Source organism: Crinia signifera, chromosome 6 (assembly GCF_055691185.1).
Source record: "Crinia signifera chromosome 6, ASM5569118v1, whole genome shotgun sequence".
NCBI lineage: Eukaryota > Metazoa > Chordata > Amphibia > Anura > Myobatrachidae > Crinia > Crinia signifera.
Window position 1 is genome coordinate 219,177,756 of NC_139222.1, and position 20,145 is coordinate 219,197,900.

Here is a 20,145-nt window from a genome sequence, read left to right on the forward strand (position 1 = left end):
TATGAGTATAAAACGTTTTATCAACTGCTTTGTTTTTAAAAGGAAAGTCATGTATATTCACACAAATATGATGCTAATAATGAACAGCTGTAGCAATCAGCGGACATATTTGGCTGTAAGTATAAATACAGTGATCTGACTAAGCGAAAGACACCTTTGAAAAAGGTCTCTGGGGACCCCTCAGCGAAACACATCAGGCACCAGACACCACATCCTCATTCACCACCCATTGTGGATTACAAACCTGAACCAGAACCAGGACTTGTGCAGAATATACCGTGGGTCAGCAATTACCAGCAAAGGACTACTAGCAACTGTCACCACTCCATAGGATATCATCATTCTGCAATATCAAGGATGCAGGACTTATCCCATGAATCATGAGTGGTATACGAAACCGTCTTAGCCCATTTCAATTAATCGTCTGTTCCATGATATAAGTCCAATATAGGAACAGAGATCCATATTAAGAGGACAATTAGGGGTGTCTATTCCCTCATCCCTAGTAGAAACTGTTCAGCGGTTAAATAATCACATGTAACTTCTTACAGTTAATGGAGCTATTTATAAGAATGAGACTTTATGACAGTTTTTAATGCTTGCAAATACTGTTTTTTATTTATATTGTTTATATTGTAGACAATTTGGTACAAGATAAACCACATCTGGTGTCTTCACAAGTTAGATTAGTCTGGAGGTGTCTTTTGTAGACAATATGTTTATCCCGCCATTTCAAAATGTTCACACTTCTTTCTTGGATCCTTACTGGGTATCAGATCATATTGACAGGTCGTTTTGTTAAAGGCGAACTTACACTTCATCTTGTCATAGTTTTTTGGTGTAAGATAACTAAATAAAATAAATAAACCAATAAAATTAGAGAAACATAAAATGTTATTCCTGTAGGGACTTTAAGTATACAGTACATACATTCTTCCTCTGTTCCATTACTGCAAATGTCACAAAGGTGAAATACTGTACCATTTTACCTCCACAATTAAATGTGTTATGTGATCAGGTGCTTGTCAGTACACCAATAGCATAAACATCCAAATAAGTGTGGACATACAGTATGTAGGCATATAGGGCAAAAGTAGTACGTGTATGTTCCAAGAAACCTCTGTTAAAAGAGGAAAAAATACAATTACTAAATTCAGAGGGGTAAATGTAATAGTGTCTGACATGAGGCCCTAGGCAAGATACCGGTTTGGGACCTTCCTCAAAAAATCTATAGTTTTTTTTTCTGATTGCAGGCAGCATTAATAAAGCCCATTGGCATGTGCACAGTCTAACAAGAACATCGGCATTGGGTACAAATCTGAATAAGGCTCTAGGTCTTTTGGAAGTAGGCTTAATACCTGTGTCACATTTAAAGTAAACTGACTCCCCACATACAATGGATGAAACCATTTTGTGTGACCAAAAGTTTTTTTATCTTATCAAATTACATCAAAGGGACTTTGGGAGTGTGGACAGATCCATGTGATGTCATGACATCATGTGGTAGTCACGCAATGCTCTTCTGGGAACCTTTTGAATGGCCAGTATCTCTTTATCCCTTGGGACCTGCTGGGCCCTAGGTAGGCTAATATGTTGCATTGTGGAATGTCCGCCTCTAAATTGCCGGAGGTCCAGGATTTCATCTAAGAATGGGCGTATAATGGCAATCAATTACAAGGCAAAACCAAAAACCAAACAGGTATTGCCACTTTAAAAAGATGGACATTCTCTGATGAAATCCCAGACCCTATTACATTTACACCAACATGCCCATCTCAGCTTTTCAGTATTCAACATGCATATCTCTAATACTGGATGTTCTTATTTTAAATTTCCTTTGCGAATAGGGGAAGAGGTTATTTACATGTGGGTTCACAAGTGGAATTGGCAGTGTGCTTTATTGAGTAATGGTTGGGGCATGTATAGAGCAGGAGTGTGATCTACTGTATAATGTGTTTTCAGTATGAATATTGGAAGTTATGATATTTGTATTTAATCTTTAGAATGTTCATTCATGCTTGATGCTATTGCATTATACTGGACCTTTAGATACAAAAGGTTAAAGCCTATTAACCCCTTGAGTGCCAACATGTCTGTGAGAGATTTTCAGAATATCTGCTAAAAATGCCAGCATCACTCACATTTTTTATATAAATTCAAATAAAAATGTTGTGAAAAAGCGATTATATTTCCAATATAAGGTAAACATTACAGGTCATTATGATGAATAAAAAGGTTTGCTTGCCAATTTTTTACACCTATTTTGACAAATTCACTTGGCATTCAAAGGGTTAAATAGTTATTTATTTCTTTATAAGGGCTACCTTGTTCATAGCATGTACTACACAGAGTCCAAAAATGAATGAAAACATCCATAAAGTAATGAAAACACTCTATTCTCCTAAGTAGCACTCTCAAATCTGGGAACAGACATGAGAGTCAGCGAAAGAAGCACTTGGGTCTTCAACTAGATGAAGAGTACTAAAAGTTGTCAGAAATGCAGTTGGGTCTACTGTAGCTAAATCTACACATTGATTAAAGAAAATTCTTATAAGGTTTACTATCAATGGTAACACAAGGTCTAGTCCCGTTAGAGACAAAGACAAGGGCGCCTGGGAGTATGAGCTGATCTTCAAAGAAAGGCAGCTGCTCTGTTTAGGGGTAGTCCATCCCTAATAGTTCTACCATAGGAAAAAAAGAGATGCAAAAGAGAGCAGCGCCTTTTCACTACAATGATTGACACAATTTATATTGAAAGTGAAAAATATTTATGTAAAATCAAATAATACAATAATAAATACAATATATTAAAAACTGATTGAATTGCTCACTCCTGGGGATTGGGTTGCAAATATTGTGACTGGTATGGTAAATGGATGGAAATATTACCAGGGTGGTACGGTGCCCCCCTCAGGCCGCTGGAGGATGCACAATGGGACATGCAATGAAGGTGGGTGATCCAGGTGGGGGTATCCCAATGGTGTGGATGGGAAATAATCAGGGGGTATCCAATTGGTGGGGGGTAAATCAGGAAGCACCACAAGGTCGCAGTATATACCCACACTGGAGGCAATGGTAAAAGTACCCAAACGGTAGGGTAGGCTAAATGAAGCAAGTAATCCTGTCCAGGAGTGAGAAACAACTGACGCGTTTCATGGCGAGCGGACGCGTATACCTGTAAAGTTATGCGCGTCTGCTCGCCACGCTTCGGGCTCGGTGGCTCGCTGCGCTTGCCACACTTTATAAAATCAACTCCATGCCGACGTGGATAGTGGGGGTATGAAAAGGTCAGAGGACGCGTACCGCCGCCCCTCGCGGGCTCGCTGCACTTGCCATGCTTCGGGTTGGCGTCAAGAGTGGGGTGGCGTTAACAATGGGGGGCATTTCAACCATGAGGGGGGGGGTGCAATTAAAATTGGGGGTGTTTTGGGGCTTTTTACATTGGAGTCAATGTAAAATTGGGTCTCAGGGACCATTTTACATTGATTCCAATGTAAAAATCGTGTCGATTGCGTAGATCGCATCGCATGTGATTTGGTTGCATGCGATGCGATCGACGCGACTTTTTCTGCCGCGATCAATGCAATCAAAATCGCGGGCGCCGTGCTAGGAAACAAGTACCCAAACAAGCAATACTGTATTTGTAAAAATTAAAACGGTTAGGAGACAAACATATGATAACTATAATTAGCATAAAATTAATTTGCAGTTTATAGGAAGGAAAAAGAGAAAAATATAGTACAAAAGTTGTATAAGCAATCTATTTACTTCCAGGTTAGGATAAAATGATCAATCACAGTCACATGATCGGCCGGAGGTTTTATACTAATGCACAGATGGATCCGGGCTCTTCTTTGCAGGGGATAGCAATGGCGACGCAATCCCCCGCCACGCGCCATCTGTTTTTGCGAAAGGGGGCACGCGCGCACGAGATGCGCGCACGTCCCCTTCTGACGGGTTCCCCCAGGTGACCGCCGGCATGTTGGCGGTCACCCGGGGTCCCCACCGCCTCCCCGCACCCCCCTAAACCTGTCCGTCTCCCTGAAGCGGAGACGGACAGGTTTCCGTCCCCCCCAGCGCATGGACACTGAGACACGCGCGTCTCAGTCAGATGGTGAGCCAGGCTGCTGGCGGATCGCCAGCGGTGACATTCTGGCGATTCGCCAGCAAAGAAGAGCCCGGCCCCATCTGTATAAGATATATAACATATATGGCAGAAGGAATAGGCTGACCAATTTATATATAAGTATATTAGAAAGAAGGTATTTTTACCAGTAGTAATTGTGGATGCTTGCGTGGGAAGTTCCACTCGATGTGTGCTATCAACTCCGGTGGAACGCAAATGCGTTCCACCTCTATTTCCGCCTTTGATACTATTGTGCGGGCTTACAACAGTGTCTTCAGTTAGTGGTCCGCCGGAAGTAAATGGGCGGAAGTGACGTGACGGCTTCATAACCACCGGGGATAGCGTTATCTTTGACACTCGACTGTTTGAGTAGTTCTCCCGCTGGACATGATTTAGCGGAAGTGACGTTACGGACCTATGTGTGCAAAGGAAGGTATACCCCCTCAGATTGCGCACTTAGGTCCAGTTCCACAGATATTGTGGGAACCCTTTGAGCCGGCAGGGATGACATTTGTGGGGGACAGGTCATCAGTTAAAGATTCCCATAAGGGAACAGCGGTGTACAATATAGGTTCCTACTTGGGCTAATGAACATAAGATTATGCAAAGACATGTATATCAGATCTATAAATGGCTGCACTAAATCTAAATATACATTCAATATTATTTCATTTATTATAGAGAACATACAAACAGGTATAGAGGAGAATATAATAATTTTTTTATTCAGTATATGGAATAAGTGTCTATCTAAAACGGCACCCTCTGATGGTCAAAAATTATTATAATTATCAGTAAGTTGTAATGTGTACTGATCTGTGTCGCTCTGTAAAGTTATTATGGCAGAGAAATAAGTATAATACATGTGATACATGTTAACATGATAGATATTGGGACTGAATAAATAAATAAAAATACACACTAGGAAAAAATAATAATCATAATAATTTGGTATTGATATTAAATTAAATGAGTCCTATGTAGAACTAATTATCATATTCTCCCATATGTAACACTAAGGAATAATTCATAGGATCTTTGTCTCTAACGGGACTAGACCTTGTGTTTTTTTTGTTTCTTTAAGTCCACTGGTCGGCCGAGATGAGCTGTTTTTCTAACTACAATGAACGGTTAAACAGTAGACAAACATATATTTCCAGATGGGACCAGCACCCTGAAGGAAAAATAGATAAGAATGATGATGTATTAAAAGAGAATTTTGAGGAACTGGAGGACTTATTGAAGGAAGAGACCAAACAGTGGTTGGACAGTACAAATTTGCAAAAATACATCGATAAAAAAATGCTACCATGCGGTCTCTGACTCCATAAGCCCTCCATCTTCCAAAACGATGCAGACTATCAAGAGAAGTGGGATAATATCCTTCATAAATGTTATTTTACGCTGATGGAATTAGTTATTGAATATAGGATTAAAAGAGCAAAGGAATTAGAGAGAGAAATAGAGACCCTTAAATTAAAACTGGAACCCCATAACCAACTGAAAGAGTACAAAGAAAGAGATAGCAAGGTCATGGACAGATTAATGAAATTTGAACAAGTGATCATAGATAACAAATGTAAAAAATTCCATAGGGATTTGACCGATTACCAAACTGACAGTGTACGATCCTATCGTCTTAAAAATAGAAATAAGAATCATAGCTATAAAAATAGAACATTTGACAATAGAAAACAGACGGAAAAAACAGTTGACCTTAGATCAGATGAGATTATACCGAATAGGTATACAAGAACCTCAAATACCAAACCTTATAGTCAGGGCGACGCAACTTACCACCATTCAGGGGCAAGACCCAAGGAACAAAGATCTAGGAAAGACCTCAATACCGATTCTTTTTTAGGACCTCGCATATCGAGGGACCTAGACAGATATCCGAGGGAGGGAACCCCAAAAAGAGGTCGCCATTTAAGCGCCGAGGAAACAGGGGGGGTAAAAAGATTCAACGCAAGAGATTAACTCAGGGCCGCAACCTTATTCCACCAACCAATATTTTTAATATTTCCTCCAAAAAATTGAATAACGTTGAACTCCGATTGCTCAAAAAGGAACTTAAATTTTCACCCTCCTCTGAAGCCAACATTTATAATCGTTATATTCGAACATTGTGTAGACAGAAATATTTTGCTAACCAGAAATTACTAAATCCCACCGAATCAGCCACCCCCATCCTTCTAGATACAGGGGACCAGACTTCCCTAGATATTCTGGCAGAGTTATGGGAAGAAAATAACAGTAGTCCTAAAAAGATCTTTGACATTGATAAAACTAAGCTCAAATTGTGATCCGATTTGATCCAATTAAAGCAAAGGGAACTACTGTAGAGTCGTTCTACAAGACAACTCTGGACGATTTCAAAAATCTGTGTTCTTCTAACAAACTTTCCAAGACAAAGTCCAACAGCAATTTGAATAAGTGGGAACAAATTGTTTTGAAAAAACTTATAAAAGATGAAACAATCATCTTTAAAGAGGCAGATAATGGCAGGGGTCTCGTTATTCAGGACAGAACTGATTATGTAAATTAAGCCCTTCGCCAACTGTCTAATAACAAGTTTTATACTGTTTTAGCTTCTAATCCCATTCAGAAGTATACTGCTGAACTCAGATTGCTTTTGGACCAAGCCGTTAATAATCTTGTCATCACTAAGGAAGAATTAACATTTTTGTTTAACCCTCACCCCACGGCACCTATTTATTATCACCTCTCTAAAATTCACAAGGATCTCACTTCCCTGCTGGGTCGTCCTATTATTTCTGGTGTCCACTCCCTCACTTCTAATCTTTCACAATTTGTTGATTTTTATTTACAACCACGTGTTTCCACTTTAAGTTCCCACATTAAAGACACTACGCACTTCCTCAATTTACTAAAGAATATTGAATGGACGGAGTCTTATTCATTTCTTACTCTGGACGTGTAAAGCTTATACTCAAATATTCCGCATGATTTGGGCATCCAGAGTATCCAAAAAAGATTAATATCTGATGGTGATCATCCTGTGGAAATGCGTCAATTCCTCAAGGATTCTATCACTTTCATTTTAAAGCACAATTACTTTCTATTTTTGGACACTTTTTATTTACAGGTGATGGGTACGGCCATGGGGACCAGATTCGAGCCGAGTTATGCCAACCTTTATATGGGTGAGGTAGAAGACCAATTAATTTGGGGATCCCCATACGGCGTGAATCTGGTCCTCTATGGCCGTTACATTGATGATTTGTTTATTATTTGGGATGGGGACATCACTTCTATACACTCTTTTGTTTCTCACCTTAATTCTAATTCTTATCATTTAACCTTCACTTCCACATCTCACACGCACACTATTAATTTTCTAGATATCACAGTGGAAGTTATTGATGGTAAGATTCAAACCTCTAACTATCGAATATTGGTTAATACCAATTCATACCTCAACTTTGACAGTGCCCATCACCCTACGTGGATCAAAAATATCCCGAAGGGTCAACTTCTCCGTCTTAGGCGGCACTGCTCCAGCCAGGACTTATTTGACTCACAGGCTGAAGAAATGATAGGGGCCTTTCAAAGCTGTGGATACCCAGTGGGACTCATTAACGAAGCTTTTAACATCACACGTGAATTGGACAGAGAAACTCTCTTGTGCACTAATACTACAAATAAAAACAGAAATACTAATAGTAATAAAGGACACAATATTGAAACACCACAGCTAGCTTTTATTTCCACATTCAACAGCCAATAACGGGATATACAAAAAATTATTAGAAAAAATTATTGTATTTTACAACAGGATAAAGTACTCAAAGACTTATTACCTACGGAACCACCGTTCATCTTCCGCAAAAATAAATAGTTAAAGAATTTGTTGGCCCCCAGCTTTTTGAAAGCTGGTCCCAATGTCGGATCTACCTCTGAAACCACAGTGGGATGGCTCTCTAAGAAACCAGAGGGCTGTTTCAAATGTGGTAAAAATAAATGTCTTACCTGTAGTTATATCTCTAACAGACTTACTACTATCCAAATGGAGAATGAATCTGTCAAGGTTCGTGGGTTCATAAATTGTGATACCACATATGTAATATATATGCTCTCTTGCAGTTGCAATCTTAGATACGTGGGTAGAACAACCAGACCACTAAGAACACGGTTCTTAGAACACAGAAGAAATGTTCTAAAAGGCTTCCAACTGCACAGAGCTTCAAGACACTTCGCGGAGAACCATAATAGCGATCCCAAACACTTACAACTGACTGGTCTAGAATCAATACCTCCCACAAAACGAGGTGGAGATAGATTCCAGACCCTGTGCAAACAGGAAATATATTGGACCTTTAAATTTGATTGTTTATTCCCCAAAGGTCTTAATGAGGCTATGGAACTTAATATAGTACTTTGAAACATATACATCCTGTTTAGCCTCAATAGTCCCTCGAGAAGATCCTATGAATTCTTCCTTAGTGTTATATATGGGAGAATATGATAATTCTACATACTGTAGGACTCATTTAATTTAATATCAATACCTAATTATTATGATTATTATTTTTTCCTAGTGTGTATTTTTATTTATTTATTCAGTCCCAATATCTATCATGTTAACATGTATCACATGTATTATACTTATTTCTCTGCTATTATTATTATTATTATAATTTTATTTATAAGGCGCTACAAGTGTTTCGCAGCGCCGTACAAAGGAACAATACAGGGAGACAAAACTTGGCATAACATTGAATAAATAACAAAAATACAGTACAAATACAGAGCGACACAGATCAGTACACATTACAACTTACTGATAATTATAATAATTTTTGACCATCAGAGGGCGCCATTTTAGATAGACACTTATTCCATATACTGAATAGGAAAATTATTATATTCTCCTCTATACCTGTTTGTATGTTCTCTATAATAAATGAAATAATATTGAATGTATATTTAGATTAAGTGCAGCCATTAATAGATCTGATATACATGTCCTTGCATAATCTTATGTTCATTAGCCTAAGTAGGAACCTATATTGTACACCGCTGTTCCCTTATAGTATGGGAATCTTTAACTGATGATCTGTCCCCCACAAATGTCATCCCCGCCGGCTCAAAGGGTTCCCACAATATCTGTGGAACCGGACGTACGTGCGCAATCTGAGGGGGAATACTTTTGGGAGCGTGGACTTTTGGTTTTTCCCGGGATCAATCCCGCTCAGCTTCAAGTCTGTTTGAGAACTTTGATAATATCTCGGTTCTCCACCATAAACGGTACTATGCCAAGTGGTTCCACTTGCCTTTTTATTTGTTTATATCTGTATGTTCAATAAAAGGTTTTACACTATACCCCCAATCATTTCTCATTTTGGGTCACCACGATCACCTACTGAGGCTTTAAGGGACGCAGGGATTTACAACTACTTTCATCAGTGTGACAGCTACCCTTGGGACCTGTTTTTGAGCTTTCTAGATTCGGAGAAGAGGAACCCCCTCACCCCATAAGGGGCATACGGTATTTTATGAAACAGCCTTCACTAGTTTTGGAGAAGAGGATCGCCCCTTGACTTTTAGGGACGTATTGTTCGGCGCCAGTGGAGGAGATTTTGATACTCTCCCTTTCTGTCATGTCACTTCCGCCCATTTACTTCCGGCAGACCACTAACTGAAGACACTGTTGAAAGCCTGCACAATAGTATCAAAGGCGGAAATAGAGGTGGAACGCATATTTGGTCTGACTATTCAGAGGACCTAAAGGAATTTATTATAGGGGGAATTAGGTTTATTCTTCGGAATAATTATTTCTTTTTTAACGGCCACTATTACGTACAGAAGGTCGGTACAGCTATGGGCACCAGGTTCGCACTCAGCTATGCCAACCTCTTCATGTCATATTGGGAGTCACAAACCATATGGCATGGGGGGGAGCTGGGGGCGGGCCTGGTGCTCTGGCATCGTTACATTGACGACGTGTTGTTTATTTGGAACAAGGGCCCTGAAAAGTTGTAGTCTTTCTGTAATTCACTAAATTTAAATGACAGGAATATAAAATTAACTTTTTCAAAAAGTAAAGAGGAACTCCATTTTCTTGATTTATGTCTATACATCAAAGAGGGGACTCTAAATACTAAAGTTTTTCGAAAAGCTACTGATTCAAATAGCTTCATTGATAAAACAAGCCAACACCATGGGAACTGGCTCGATGGAATCCCATATGGACAGTTCCTCAGGGTCAGGAGGAACTGTATGGAACAAAACGTTTATCAGGAACAATCCCTTGAAATGGGAACACGATTCCTGGAAAAGGGTTATCCACAAAACCTAATTGAAAAAGCAAAAGAAAGGGTTGATAACACAACTAGAGAATCCCTGATATATCAGGACAAAAAATCCAGGACCACTGATGAGGGAACACAATGGTCGTTCATTAGCCAATACCATTGTCAATACAGGGAGGTGGAAAATGTTTTTAGAAAAAATTGGAAAATTCTGTTAAAGGACCCCATTATAGGTTCACAACTCCCCCCTGCCCTTCGTTTCATATATAGACGTTCAAGAACCATCAAAGATACTGTGGTCAGAAGTGCCCTGGATGTTCCTAAAAGGAGTAGCATTCGTAGCCAAGGCTTTCACCATTGTGGCTTATGCCAAATGTGCAGGTCAACTAAAGGCACAAGCAAAATTAAGGAATTCCAAGTAAAAGGATTTAAATATCCTTTAAAAGACTTCCTAACATGCAATACGAGAAATGTAGTGTATGCTATCGAATGCAAGTGTGGTCTGGTGTATGTAGGAAAAACCACTAGAAGTCTAAAGACCAGATTAGCCGAACATGTCTATAATATAAAAAAAGGTTTAGACAGTCATACACTACCAGCCCATTTTAAGAAAAGTCACCATTCGGACCCTTGTCAAATTAGAACATTTTGGGTATCCAACAGATAAACCCCAATTGGCGTTGCAATGATGTTGAAGTTCACCTTGCTAAGGCAGAAATGCAATGGATATACAAACTTAAGACTTTGGTCCCAACAGGCCTGAATTGTGACTTCGAACTTAAATGGTTTCTTTGATTTTTCCTTATACTGCACATTGTCACTTTAAATTTTAAATGGATAGTGCTTTTTAACCTTTTAATCACTTAAAATTTATATGAATTTCTGTATAATTAATTAATTAATTTTTTATATAAAGAATTTTCTATATTTATAAACCTGATACGCTGTTTTTCTATTCCTTATCGCTTTTTTTGGGTATTATGAACATTTGAAATTATGGACATTCTCCCAAACATGGCCGTGCGGCTCAAGATACAGGAAAAAGTATGCATGGAGTTTTGGAACGCAAATAAGGAAGTAGATGTGAAACGCACAAGCGGCAGAATGAATAAGACCACTTCCGGCCTTCACGGACATTGCGATACGTCATATCCGGAAGACGTAGCCGGAAAGAACACCTGTTGGGGATTTCTAAATCATGTACGGGGATAAAAGAGCCGCCCCGGTCGATAATGACAACACGCTTCTGAGGAAGGGCTCCATTAGCCCGAAAGCGCGCTCAAGCTTATAGTTATCACCGAACGGACCGGACCTGTGGGAGCCGCATCATCTCTGTGGGGAACCATTTGTACATTTGTGGCTGGACCGGCCGGACACCGTTCTACCCAGGATTGGGTGATATGTTTTTATTTGTTTTATCTTATGTGAGTGCACCATTAAACTTTGTTATTCTTTCATAACAAACAGTATTGCACTATCGAGTTCTTCCGTTAGTCCTATAGGTAAAAAACCTGAGGAGGAGAACACAATTCAGATGTGGCCCAAAGACTGGTGATATGCGCATATATGACCCACTTTTGTGAGTGTGCTACTTAATTCAAAATCATCCAGAAATTGTATGACATTACCACACTATGGTCTTTTTTTGTTGCTCTTGTCTTTTGAGTCTTTAGATTATTTATCCATCCGCCTGGACTTATACAATACCTACTTTGTGTAAGTTAATTTTCATCTCGCCAGTGGGTGTTTCACCAAAAACTTTGTTATTTCTGTATATGCTTTAAAGCTTTTTGTGGTGGAAGCTTTCTTGGTGTCACCCTGGGCAGAGTTGTTTGCGCTGTGGAGATCAGATATATTTTTCTACCATTTACCATACCAGTCACAATATTTGCAACCCAATTCCCAATCAATTTTTAATATATTGTATGTATTATTGTATTATTTGTTTTTACATATATATTTTTCACTTTCAATATAAATTGTGTCAATCATTGTAGTGAAAAGGCGCTGCTCTCTTTTGCATCTCTTTTTTTTTTTACTATCAATGGTACCTCAAAATGACAGAGACCAAAATGTATACTTCTGATTCCCCCTTATGCTATAGAAATTAAGTTTTTACACATCTGGTAGACGTGACCAAAAATCTTCTTTTTCCAGGATAAAGGGGGTTATTCGGGTTTATTCCTTCTGCCAAATTCCTTCTTAGATGGACAAAACCATGTGCACTGCAGGGGGGCAGATGTAAAATGTGCAGAGAGAATTAGATTTGGGTGAGTCATTTTCTGTGAAAATACTTACTGCTTTATATTTACACTGCAATATAGATCTCACTTTGAATTAAAACCCCACCCAAATCTAACTCTCTGCAAAAGTAGCATCTACCCACCTGCAGTGCACATGGTTTTGTCCATCTACGAAGGAATTTGACAGGACTAAACCAGAATAACCCCCAAAGTTAGGTTCCTTATTTCCTTACATGTTCCATAGGATTCAATTAGTAATGACTATTGCCTAGATGAAAAATCAGCACTTTTCTTCATTTTTTTTAGTATGAAATGGCAAGAAACATGTGAATCGGTGTTCCATGTGTTTTTGTCACCTTCCAGGCGAAATTGAAATGTTGTCTATTTTTTGTATTAATGGTAGAATTAAAGAGAATAGTATTGAGTGCGCACAAGTGATTGGAGTGCAGCTTAAGGGGGGTATTCAATCTTCGGGTCACGGCAGACGAGCTTGCTCGCCCGCCGTGACCCAGTCCTGTTCTCGGTCAGCTCGACCGAGAACATGCAGGCGGGATTCAATGTCCTGCCTGCAGCGGGACGAGAAGGGGGCGTGGCCGCGAGTTGCGGCCGGGAAGTGACGAGCTGCAGCCGGCAGCTCGTCACTTCCCGGCTGTTCTCGGCAGAACGAGCCCGACAGCTAGAGATGTCGGGCTCGTTCTGCCAGGAAACCCTGTTCAATGCTGTCGGGGAAGACAGCATTGAATAGGGCCCGTCGAGCATCTCCCCCAAGGGAGATGCTCGACGGAGATTGAATATCCCCCTTAGACTCAGTACATAAAGGGGGTTATTCTAGTTCACTCTTTCTGACAAAATCCTTCTTAGATGGACAAAACCATGTGCACTGCAGGTGGGGCAGATTTAACATGTGCAGAGAGAGTTAGATTTGGGTGGGGTTTTACCAGTGTTGCAAGTAAGGGGGTACGGTGTGGTACGGAGTACCTGTAAGAAATATGTTGCAGGTACGCAGTACCACTTACCCCTGATCCACTGTCATTTCTATTTTCATTTTAAGTCTAAATATAATGCATCCGCAGCCCGCCCACCCAGCGTTATGATTGGTGCTGTATGCAGCTACCGGCTACTGCTGATTTAGCCTGTCACACTGACAGGCATCAGCAGCGCAGACAGCATGAAGAGCAGGCTCCACTATTGTAAGCACAAGCTGCCTGGCTCTCCCCCAAGCAAGAGCCAACCCACCCCCAGTCATTCCCAGTTTCTCATTCCCGGTCTCCTGTGTCCACGCCTCTATTGTCATTTAGTCACTCCTCTAGCTTTGTGTGACCACGCCCCCTGATGACACATGACCATGCCCATTTTTGGTGGAGGCTATCAGTACCACCAAGAAAAAAATTCTACTTGCACCACTGGGTTTTACTCCAAAGTGAGATCTATATTGCAGTGTAAAAATAAAGCAGCCAGTATTTACCCTGCACATAAACAAAATAACTCACCCAAATCTAATTCTCTCTGCACATTTTACATCTGCCCCCCTGCAGTGCATATGGTTTTGTCCATCTAAGAAGGATTGTGTCAGAAAGAGTGAACTAGAATAACCCCCAAAGTGACATCCAACCACTTCAAAAATACATAGAGTCAAGGAAAACAAGTACAAAGTCAGTAAAGCGCTCCCCAAACACACCATGTGAAGAATACAATAAAAAATACTGTACCTTTTAAGGAGATTTTCAGCTCTCAAAGCGGCGTGTAAATACTGTAAAAAAAGCCTTGGCTTTATGCAGACCATCCAGCAAGCATATTGCCAAGGGGAGATACACCACAATTTAGTGCAGATGGTTATGGCAATTGGAGTATTATATAGATTTCAGGAACACTCACAAGCTAGCTGTGTATATAATAGCATTCAGAGATATCCCACTGGCAAAACAGCAATTTCCTCAATGCAGGATGTCATCACATGTAAAAATTAAGAGAGAGTGATGGTGCAGATCAGTTAGACAAAACACCTTTTAATTTCACAATTACACTCACATATAGAAGACAAGATAAAAAGCGTATGTGGTATCCCAAAGGCAAACACTGGAACTGGGTGTCACCGATCCGTCCCTGGAGAGAAAAGATGTTGATTTCACTGACCCTCCGGAAAGGTCAGACTCCGGAAACAGGGGGAACGTCCAGTCAGTCAGGCTTAGGGTCCACAAAGTCCTGGTAAGCGCCAAATGCGTTTCGGATAAACCTTATTTCGGATAAATTCCTATTTATAATATTTTTTTAAAACTCCATTTTTTATACATATTTTTAATATATATTTTAAGATAATATATATTTTATACCAATCGATCCTTAATTGCTGCTAAAAGAATCATAACCTGCACCTAGCACCTTATTATGTATGTATTTACAGAGAATGGATACTTACACATTGTATTTCCTACCTAGATTGTTATGTGCGTTACAATAAAGCACATTCAAAGCGGTGGAACGCAAAAACCCGGAACTTCCGGGTATTTGGAACGCACCGCCATCTTGGAAACGTAAGGTACACAATGAAACAGCGGCAGGTGCCGCTTATGAAACAGCGGCAGGTGCCGCTTATGGACAGCAATCAACAGGCACATAAATAGCGGCCTCTGGACTTCCTGGGATACGCCATTGAGAAAGGTTTATCCGAAACGCGTTTGGCGCTAACCAGGACTTTGTGGACCCTAAGCCTGACTGACTGGACGTTCCCCCTGTTTCCGGAGTCTGACCTTTCCGGAGGGTCAGTGAAAACAACATCTTTTCTCTCCAGGGACGGATCGGTGACACCCAGTTCCAGTGTTTGCCTTTGGGATACCACATACACTTTTTATCTTGTCTTCTATATGTGAGTGTAATTGTGAAATTAAAAGGTATTTTGTCTAACTGATCTGCACCATCACTCTCTTTTGATTTTTACTGGTGATGACATCCTGCATTGAGGAAATTGCTGTTTTGCCAGTGGGATATCTCTGAATGCTATTATATACACAGCTAGCTTGTGAGTGTTCCTGAAATCTATACAATACTCCAATTGCCATAACCATCTGCACTAAATTGTGGTGTATCTCCCCTTGGCAATATGCTTGCTGGATGGTCTGCATAAAGCCAAGGCTTTTTTTACAGTATTTATACGCCGCTTTGAGAGCTGAAAATCTCCTAAAAAGGGACAGTATTTTTTATTGTATTCTTCACATGGTGTGTTTGGGGAGCGCTTTACTGACTTTGTACTTGTTTTCCTATTTTTTTTAATAGCAACATGGAAAAAAATTACTCAAAGCTGCAGATAACACTGGAAAAATTATCAGGATGGTAGAAAATTTGGTGTCTTTAGTTTAAGTTAGGGAGAAGGAGTTAGGGAGAAGGAAAAACACTGACCTTTCGCCTACTGACCAATAAACCAACCTCCTTTTATATTTGTGATCTACAGTACCTAATACCTAGGCTGTTCCACTCAAACATGTTGATCATCTCTCACCACCCGCCATGCCCCCTTTTCTCTACCCCAGATTTATATCCTGTATTTATATTTGTATTTTTCTATTTTGTTGGGGTTTTTTTGGATGCTGCATTCGGTCATTTTTAAGCCATGGTTGTAATTGGGGCATTTGAATCAATATCAATATAAAAAAAATATATATATATTTGGAAAGATTCATCTTACGCTGAGCAACATCTTATTTCTCCACCTAGAGAGCAGCTACAATCCATACAACTCTCTGTCCTCCATGAGCTGCCAACTTCATGGTATTCACCATCCTTGAAACATCCTGGAAACAAAATATATTAACAAAACTTTAGAAACCATTCATGTATACAACATCATGATCATTGTAAAATGTGTGGGAAAGTTAATATAGTCTTATATTACCTTTGTTGCTGACATATTGGGTAATTAATCAAATGTCAGAAATCTACTGCAGACTATTGATTTAAAACTGTATAAAGCTGCTATTGTGATTTTATATCTGTGCTATGTCGAGAACTTAGAAATAGTGGGATAGTGTCACTGATCTTACATCTCCTATGTCTGATCAGCACCTTTTGCTGGTGGGGGAGGTGTATTGGGAGGGGCAGTTAAATCAGGATGCACATATGTTTCTTTTGGCTGATATATTCAGTATAGCTTGGGACGCCAGTCCTTCAGGACGCTAGGGATCTAGTATAAGAAGGGTCTAGTTATAAAGGGTCAGCTTTAAATTATTAGCAGCGTTATACCGGCGTTCTACCAAAGGAAACCAGAAGGTAAACAACAAACCAATATTACTTCTGAAGGACTGCATTAAAACCACAAAACTCAGGAACATCATGTGGCCTCAACTCACACATCTGAAGAAGGAATATTTTCCGAAACATGTTATCAGGATGCCATCACGCTGATGGGAGGACTTTGTGACCATCTACCTTTGTCTCTATTCAAGCCTGTGCGGTGGTGCGCCCCCTTTGCTATCCCAGGACTTACCATCATATAGCACCACAGCCCACCGCACCACCTCAGAACGGTGAGATAAAGACATTGATTGCCCCTGTTCAGATGTTTGTATGCATTCAATTGCATTATAAAACTGCATTTGCACTTTTGGATGAAAACGTTTTTCTTGTTTTTATTGTTATGTGAAATAAAATTGTTATTCTGGAGATCATAGTGCCCTGAACTGGGTCCAGATCATTTATAGCATATCCACTGCACTGTTATATGCGCCATCTCTGCTGACCATTTCTTCTTACATTTGCTACACCAAACATTGGGAGTTTTTGCTCTTTTTCCGGTCAACAGAGGGCTGCTAATAACATTACAGCTAAAATTGTGCACACAGATACCACCAATCCCCTTTTTCCATTGTCTTCCTTGTATGGCTTGGCCATCTTACAGTGTAACCTTCGTAGTGTGCCCACCATGGCTGCCTCATGTAGTGCACTTGTGGATGAGATGAAAAATACATGGACCTGAGTATACATTGAAATCACCCATTTTGGGTAATTTCTTTTATGGGTAATCTATTCCACCCAGGGTAATCCTACGCAGAGTGCCTAAAATGGCTGCCGCACTTGATACCTTGTCAGGGTGGAGTACACAACCCATGAAAATGATTATCCAAAATGCTGCACCAATCCTGCATTATGCTTACTGTGTGCTCAAGGCTTTCGTTTGTCTGTGATTTGTCTGTTACAGTACCACCAACATCCTCTGTATTATGTGCATTGTTTTTTAATGTCTGTAAAGTGCCTTGAGTCCTGTTGGAGAAAGTGCGCTATATAAATTAAAATTACTTACTTATCATTTCCCAAAGTGATTAAAGCAATGTAACTATTGATTTGTGTTAATTGTTCTGCTCCATGGTACAACATAACGTAACCACCAGGTGTTGGGGTAACGCCAGGTCTTAAGTTGGACAAAGCTGCTACAGGAGGCTGGGCAAGGCAAATAAAGGACTGGAGTTAGACTGGGACACAGTTGGAAGGACCAGACACACAATAACTTTAGCACACTACCATGTGCGACTGGTACAGGACCACTGCGGCAGACAGACAGGCTCTGGAAGTGGAATAGCCGCTAATAGCGACACAAACATATAGGTACATGGACCAGACTGGGGAAGAGTGCCAGTAGCAGAGTAGCAGATTTATTGACACATAAGCACAGGTATATCCGATTCCACATAGAAGCTCAATAAGAGCAGTTACATAAAGGACACAATAATACAGCAGTTTATACACAAGACAAACAGAAGCTTACTATGAGAAGGTACAGACAGGGCAAGTTTTATCAAACAGGACTAAAGCAGAAGCTCTATTAGAGCCAGTGACATGTAGTGGTTGGTGAGGCTCTGGCTTGATGGAGCCAGCGCCGGGTTGTGAACACTAAATAGACTGTGCCTGACTCCCTGCAGTGCCTGAAACATCTGTTAAAGAAAGGAATCCTCTCCTGTACACAGGCCATTATTACATGCACAATCAGCAGCGCTACACTGGTGGTGGCTGACAGCTTGGGCTGTCAGTGCCACTGTACTCAACAGGCATGATGTGGTCTCTGCAGGCTGTTGTGCGGGCTCCGTCGCTGCACCAGGGGTATGATATATATATGAGTGGAGGCACTCACCTCAGCAGCTGCAACAGGGACAGCACATTGGTTACTATCATGGACGTCAGAACATTTTTATAGGTTGGAGGGCAAAATATTCTCTCATTCTGGCACTCCTAAAATTTTAAATGTTGCTCCCTACGGTTTTATGAAACAGACAGAATGACACAGTAAAATGCCAGATCTGCACTACGGGTCTAAGTCATGTCTGTACACATATACGGTACCTATTATTTTTAAGCTACCAAATTTCCATTGCAGAAGTCCTCAGTAACTATGTACACATCAAGGTGCTAGGGTGTTCGGCACCCACCAATAATTCATAAATACACGTAACAGCCGCAAAAAGGGATGTGCTCTTACAAGGAAAGTGTGTGGACACACAATATTGCCTCTAATTCAAAGTATGCTGCACAGTAGCAGAAGCTTATTCAGATTACACCACTATAATTCATATTGCACCATATTGTAGTTCCCCTTATACATGTTACATCATACATTAGTACCCCTTTTACAAAATGCCACAATAGTGGGCACAGACACACAGGGGCAGATGTATTAAGCCTTACCAAGAGATAAATGCAAGGGTGATAAGGAGAGATAAACGTCCAGCCAATCAGCTCCTTACTGACTTTTTTCAAACACAGCCTGTAACATGGCAGTAAGGAGCTGATTGGCTGGGCATTTATCTCTCCTTATCACCCTTGCATTTATCTCTTGTTAAGGCTTAATACATCTGCCCCACAATTCCTTAACAAAGTCTACCCATGTCAATCAACAAATATAATGGGTTAAATTTGCTAAGATGTGAAATACACTTCACAGGTCATGTTGCTATGGGCAACCAATCAGAAACTACTTCTTATTTATTTACCACCCTCTAGAAGATAGATAGAAGGTAGACAGGATGTGATTGGGTGGCCATAGCAACATGACCTGTGAAGTGTATTTCACATCTCAGTAAAAATATCTCAAATGTTCAGTTATTAAAAAAAATAAAATAAACATAAATACATTAATTAAACATTTGTGCAGGAGGTGAACAGTTAAAAGTTTCCCATTCTAAAATTAGGTACACACTGGGCGTTATGCTGTCTGGTTAGATGGATCAGACCAACATATCGCTCAGCTTCACTTGCAATGATGGTAGGTTTGATGTGCTGAACAATCAAATGTGGAAGTAACAGTACATTTATTAATAACAGTAGTGAATTTTCATTATATAATTGCCTTCTGCCCATATTGGCTTTTTCTGGTATCTGCATATGAGAAATGTGAGGTGGCAAGTTAATTTTAACTGTACTGAATTTTTTTTTGTTTAAAATGTTGCCCTAAATGGGCATTACAGACGGTGTAATGGTTAGCATTACAGCCTCACAGCGCTGAGGTCATGGGTTCTATTCC

The 20,145-nt window shown here is 40.1% G+C and overlaps 1 protein-coding gene across 2 annotated transcripts in view; it reads right to left on the minus strand.

Annotated features, from left to right (window-relative positions):
- Nucleotides 1–589: 589 nt before the first annotated feature.
- The window catches only part of LOC146008973 (beta-microseminoprotein-like), a 33,951-nt gene continuing 14,395 nt past the window's right edge, over nucleotides 590–20,145 (minus strand). For both annotated transcript variants that reach the window (XM_083148855.1, XM_083148854.1), the window contains 2 exons: nucleotides 16,324–16,429; nucleotides 590–849 (listed from right to left, as the gene is read on the minus strand). In XM_083148855.1, coding sequence (XP_083004981.1) covers nucleotides 720–849; nucleotides 16,324–16,429 — 236 coding nt within the window. In that variant the 3' untranslated portion in view covers nucleotides 590–719. The remainder of the gene's footprint in view (nucleotides 850–16,323; nucleotides 16,430–20,145) is intronic.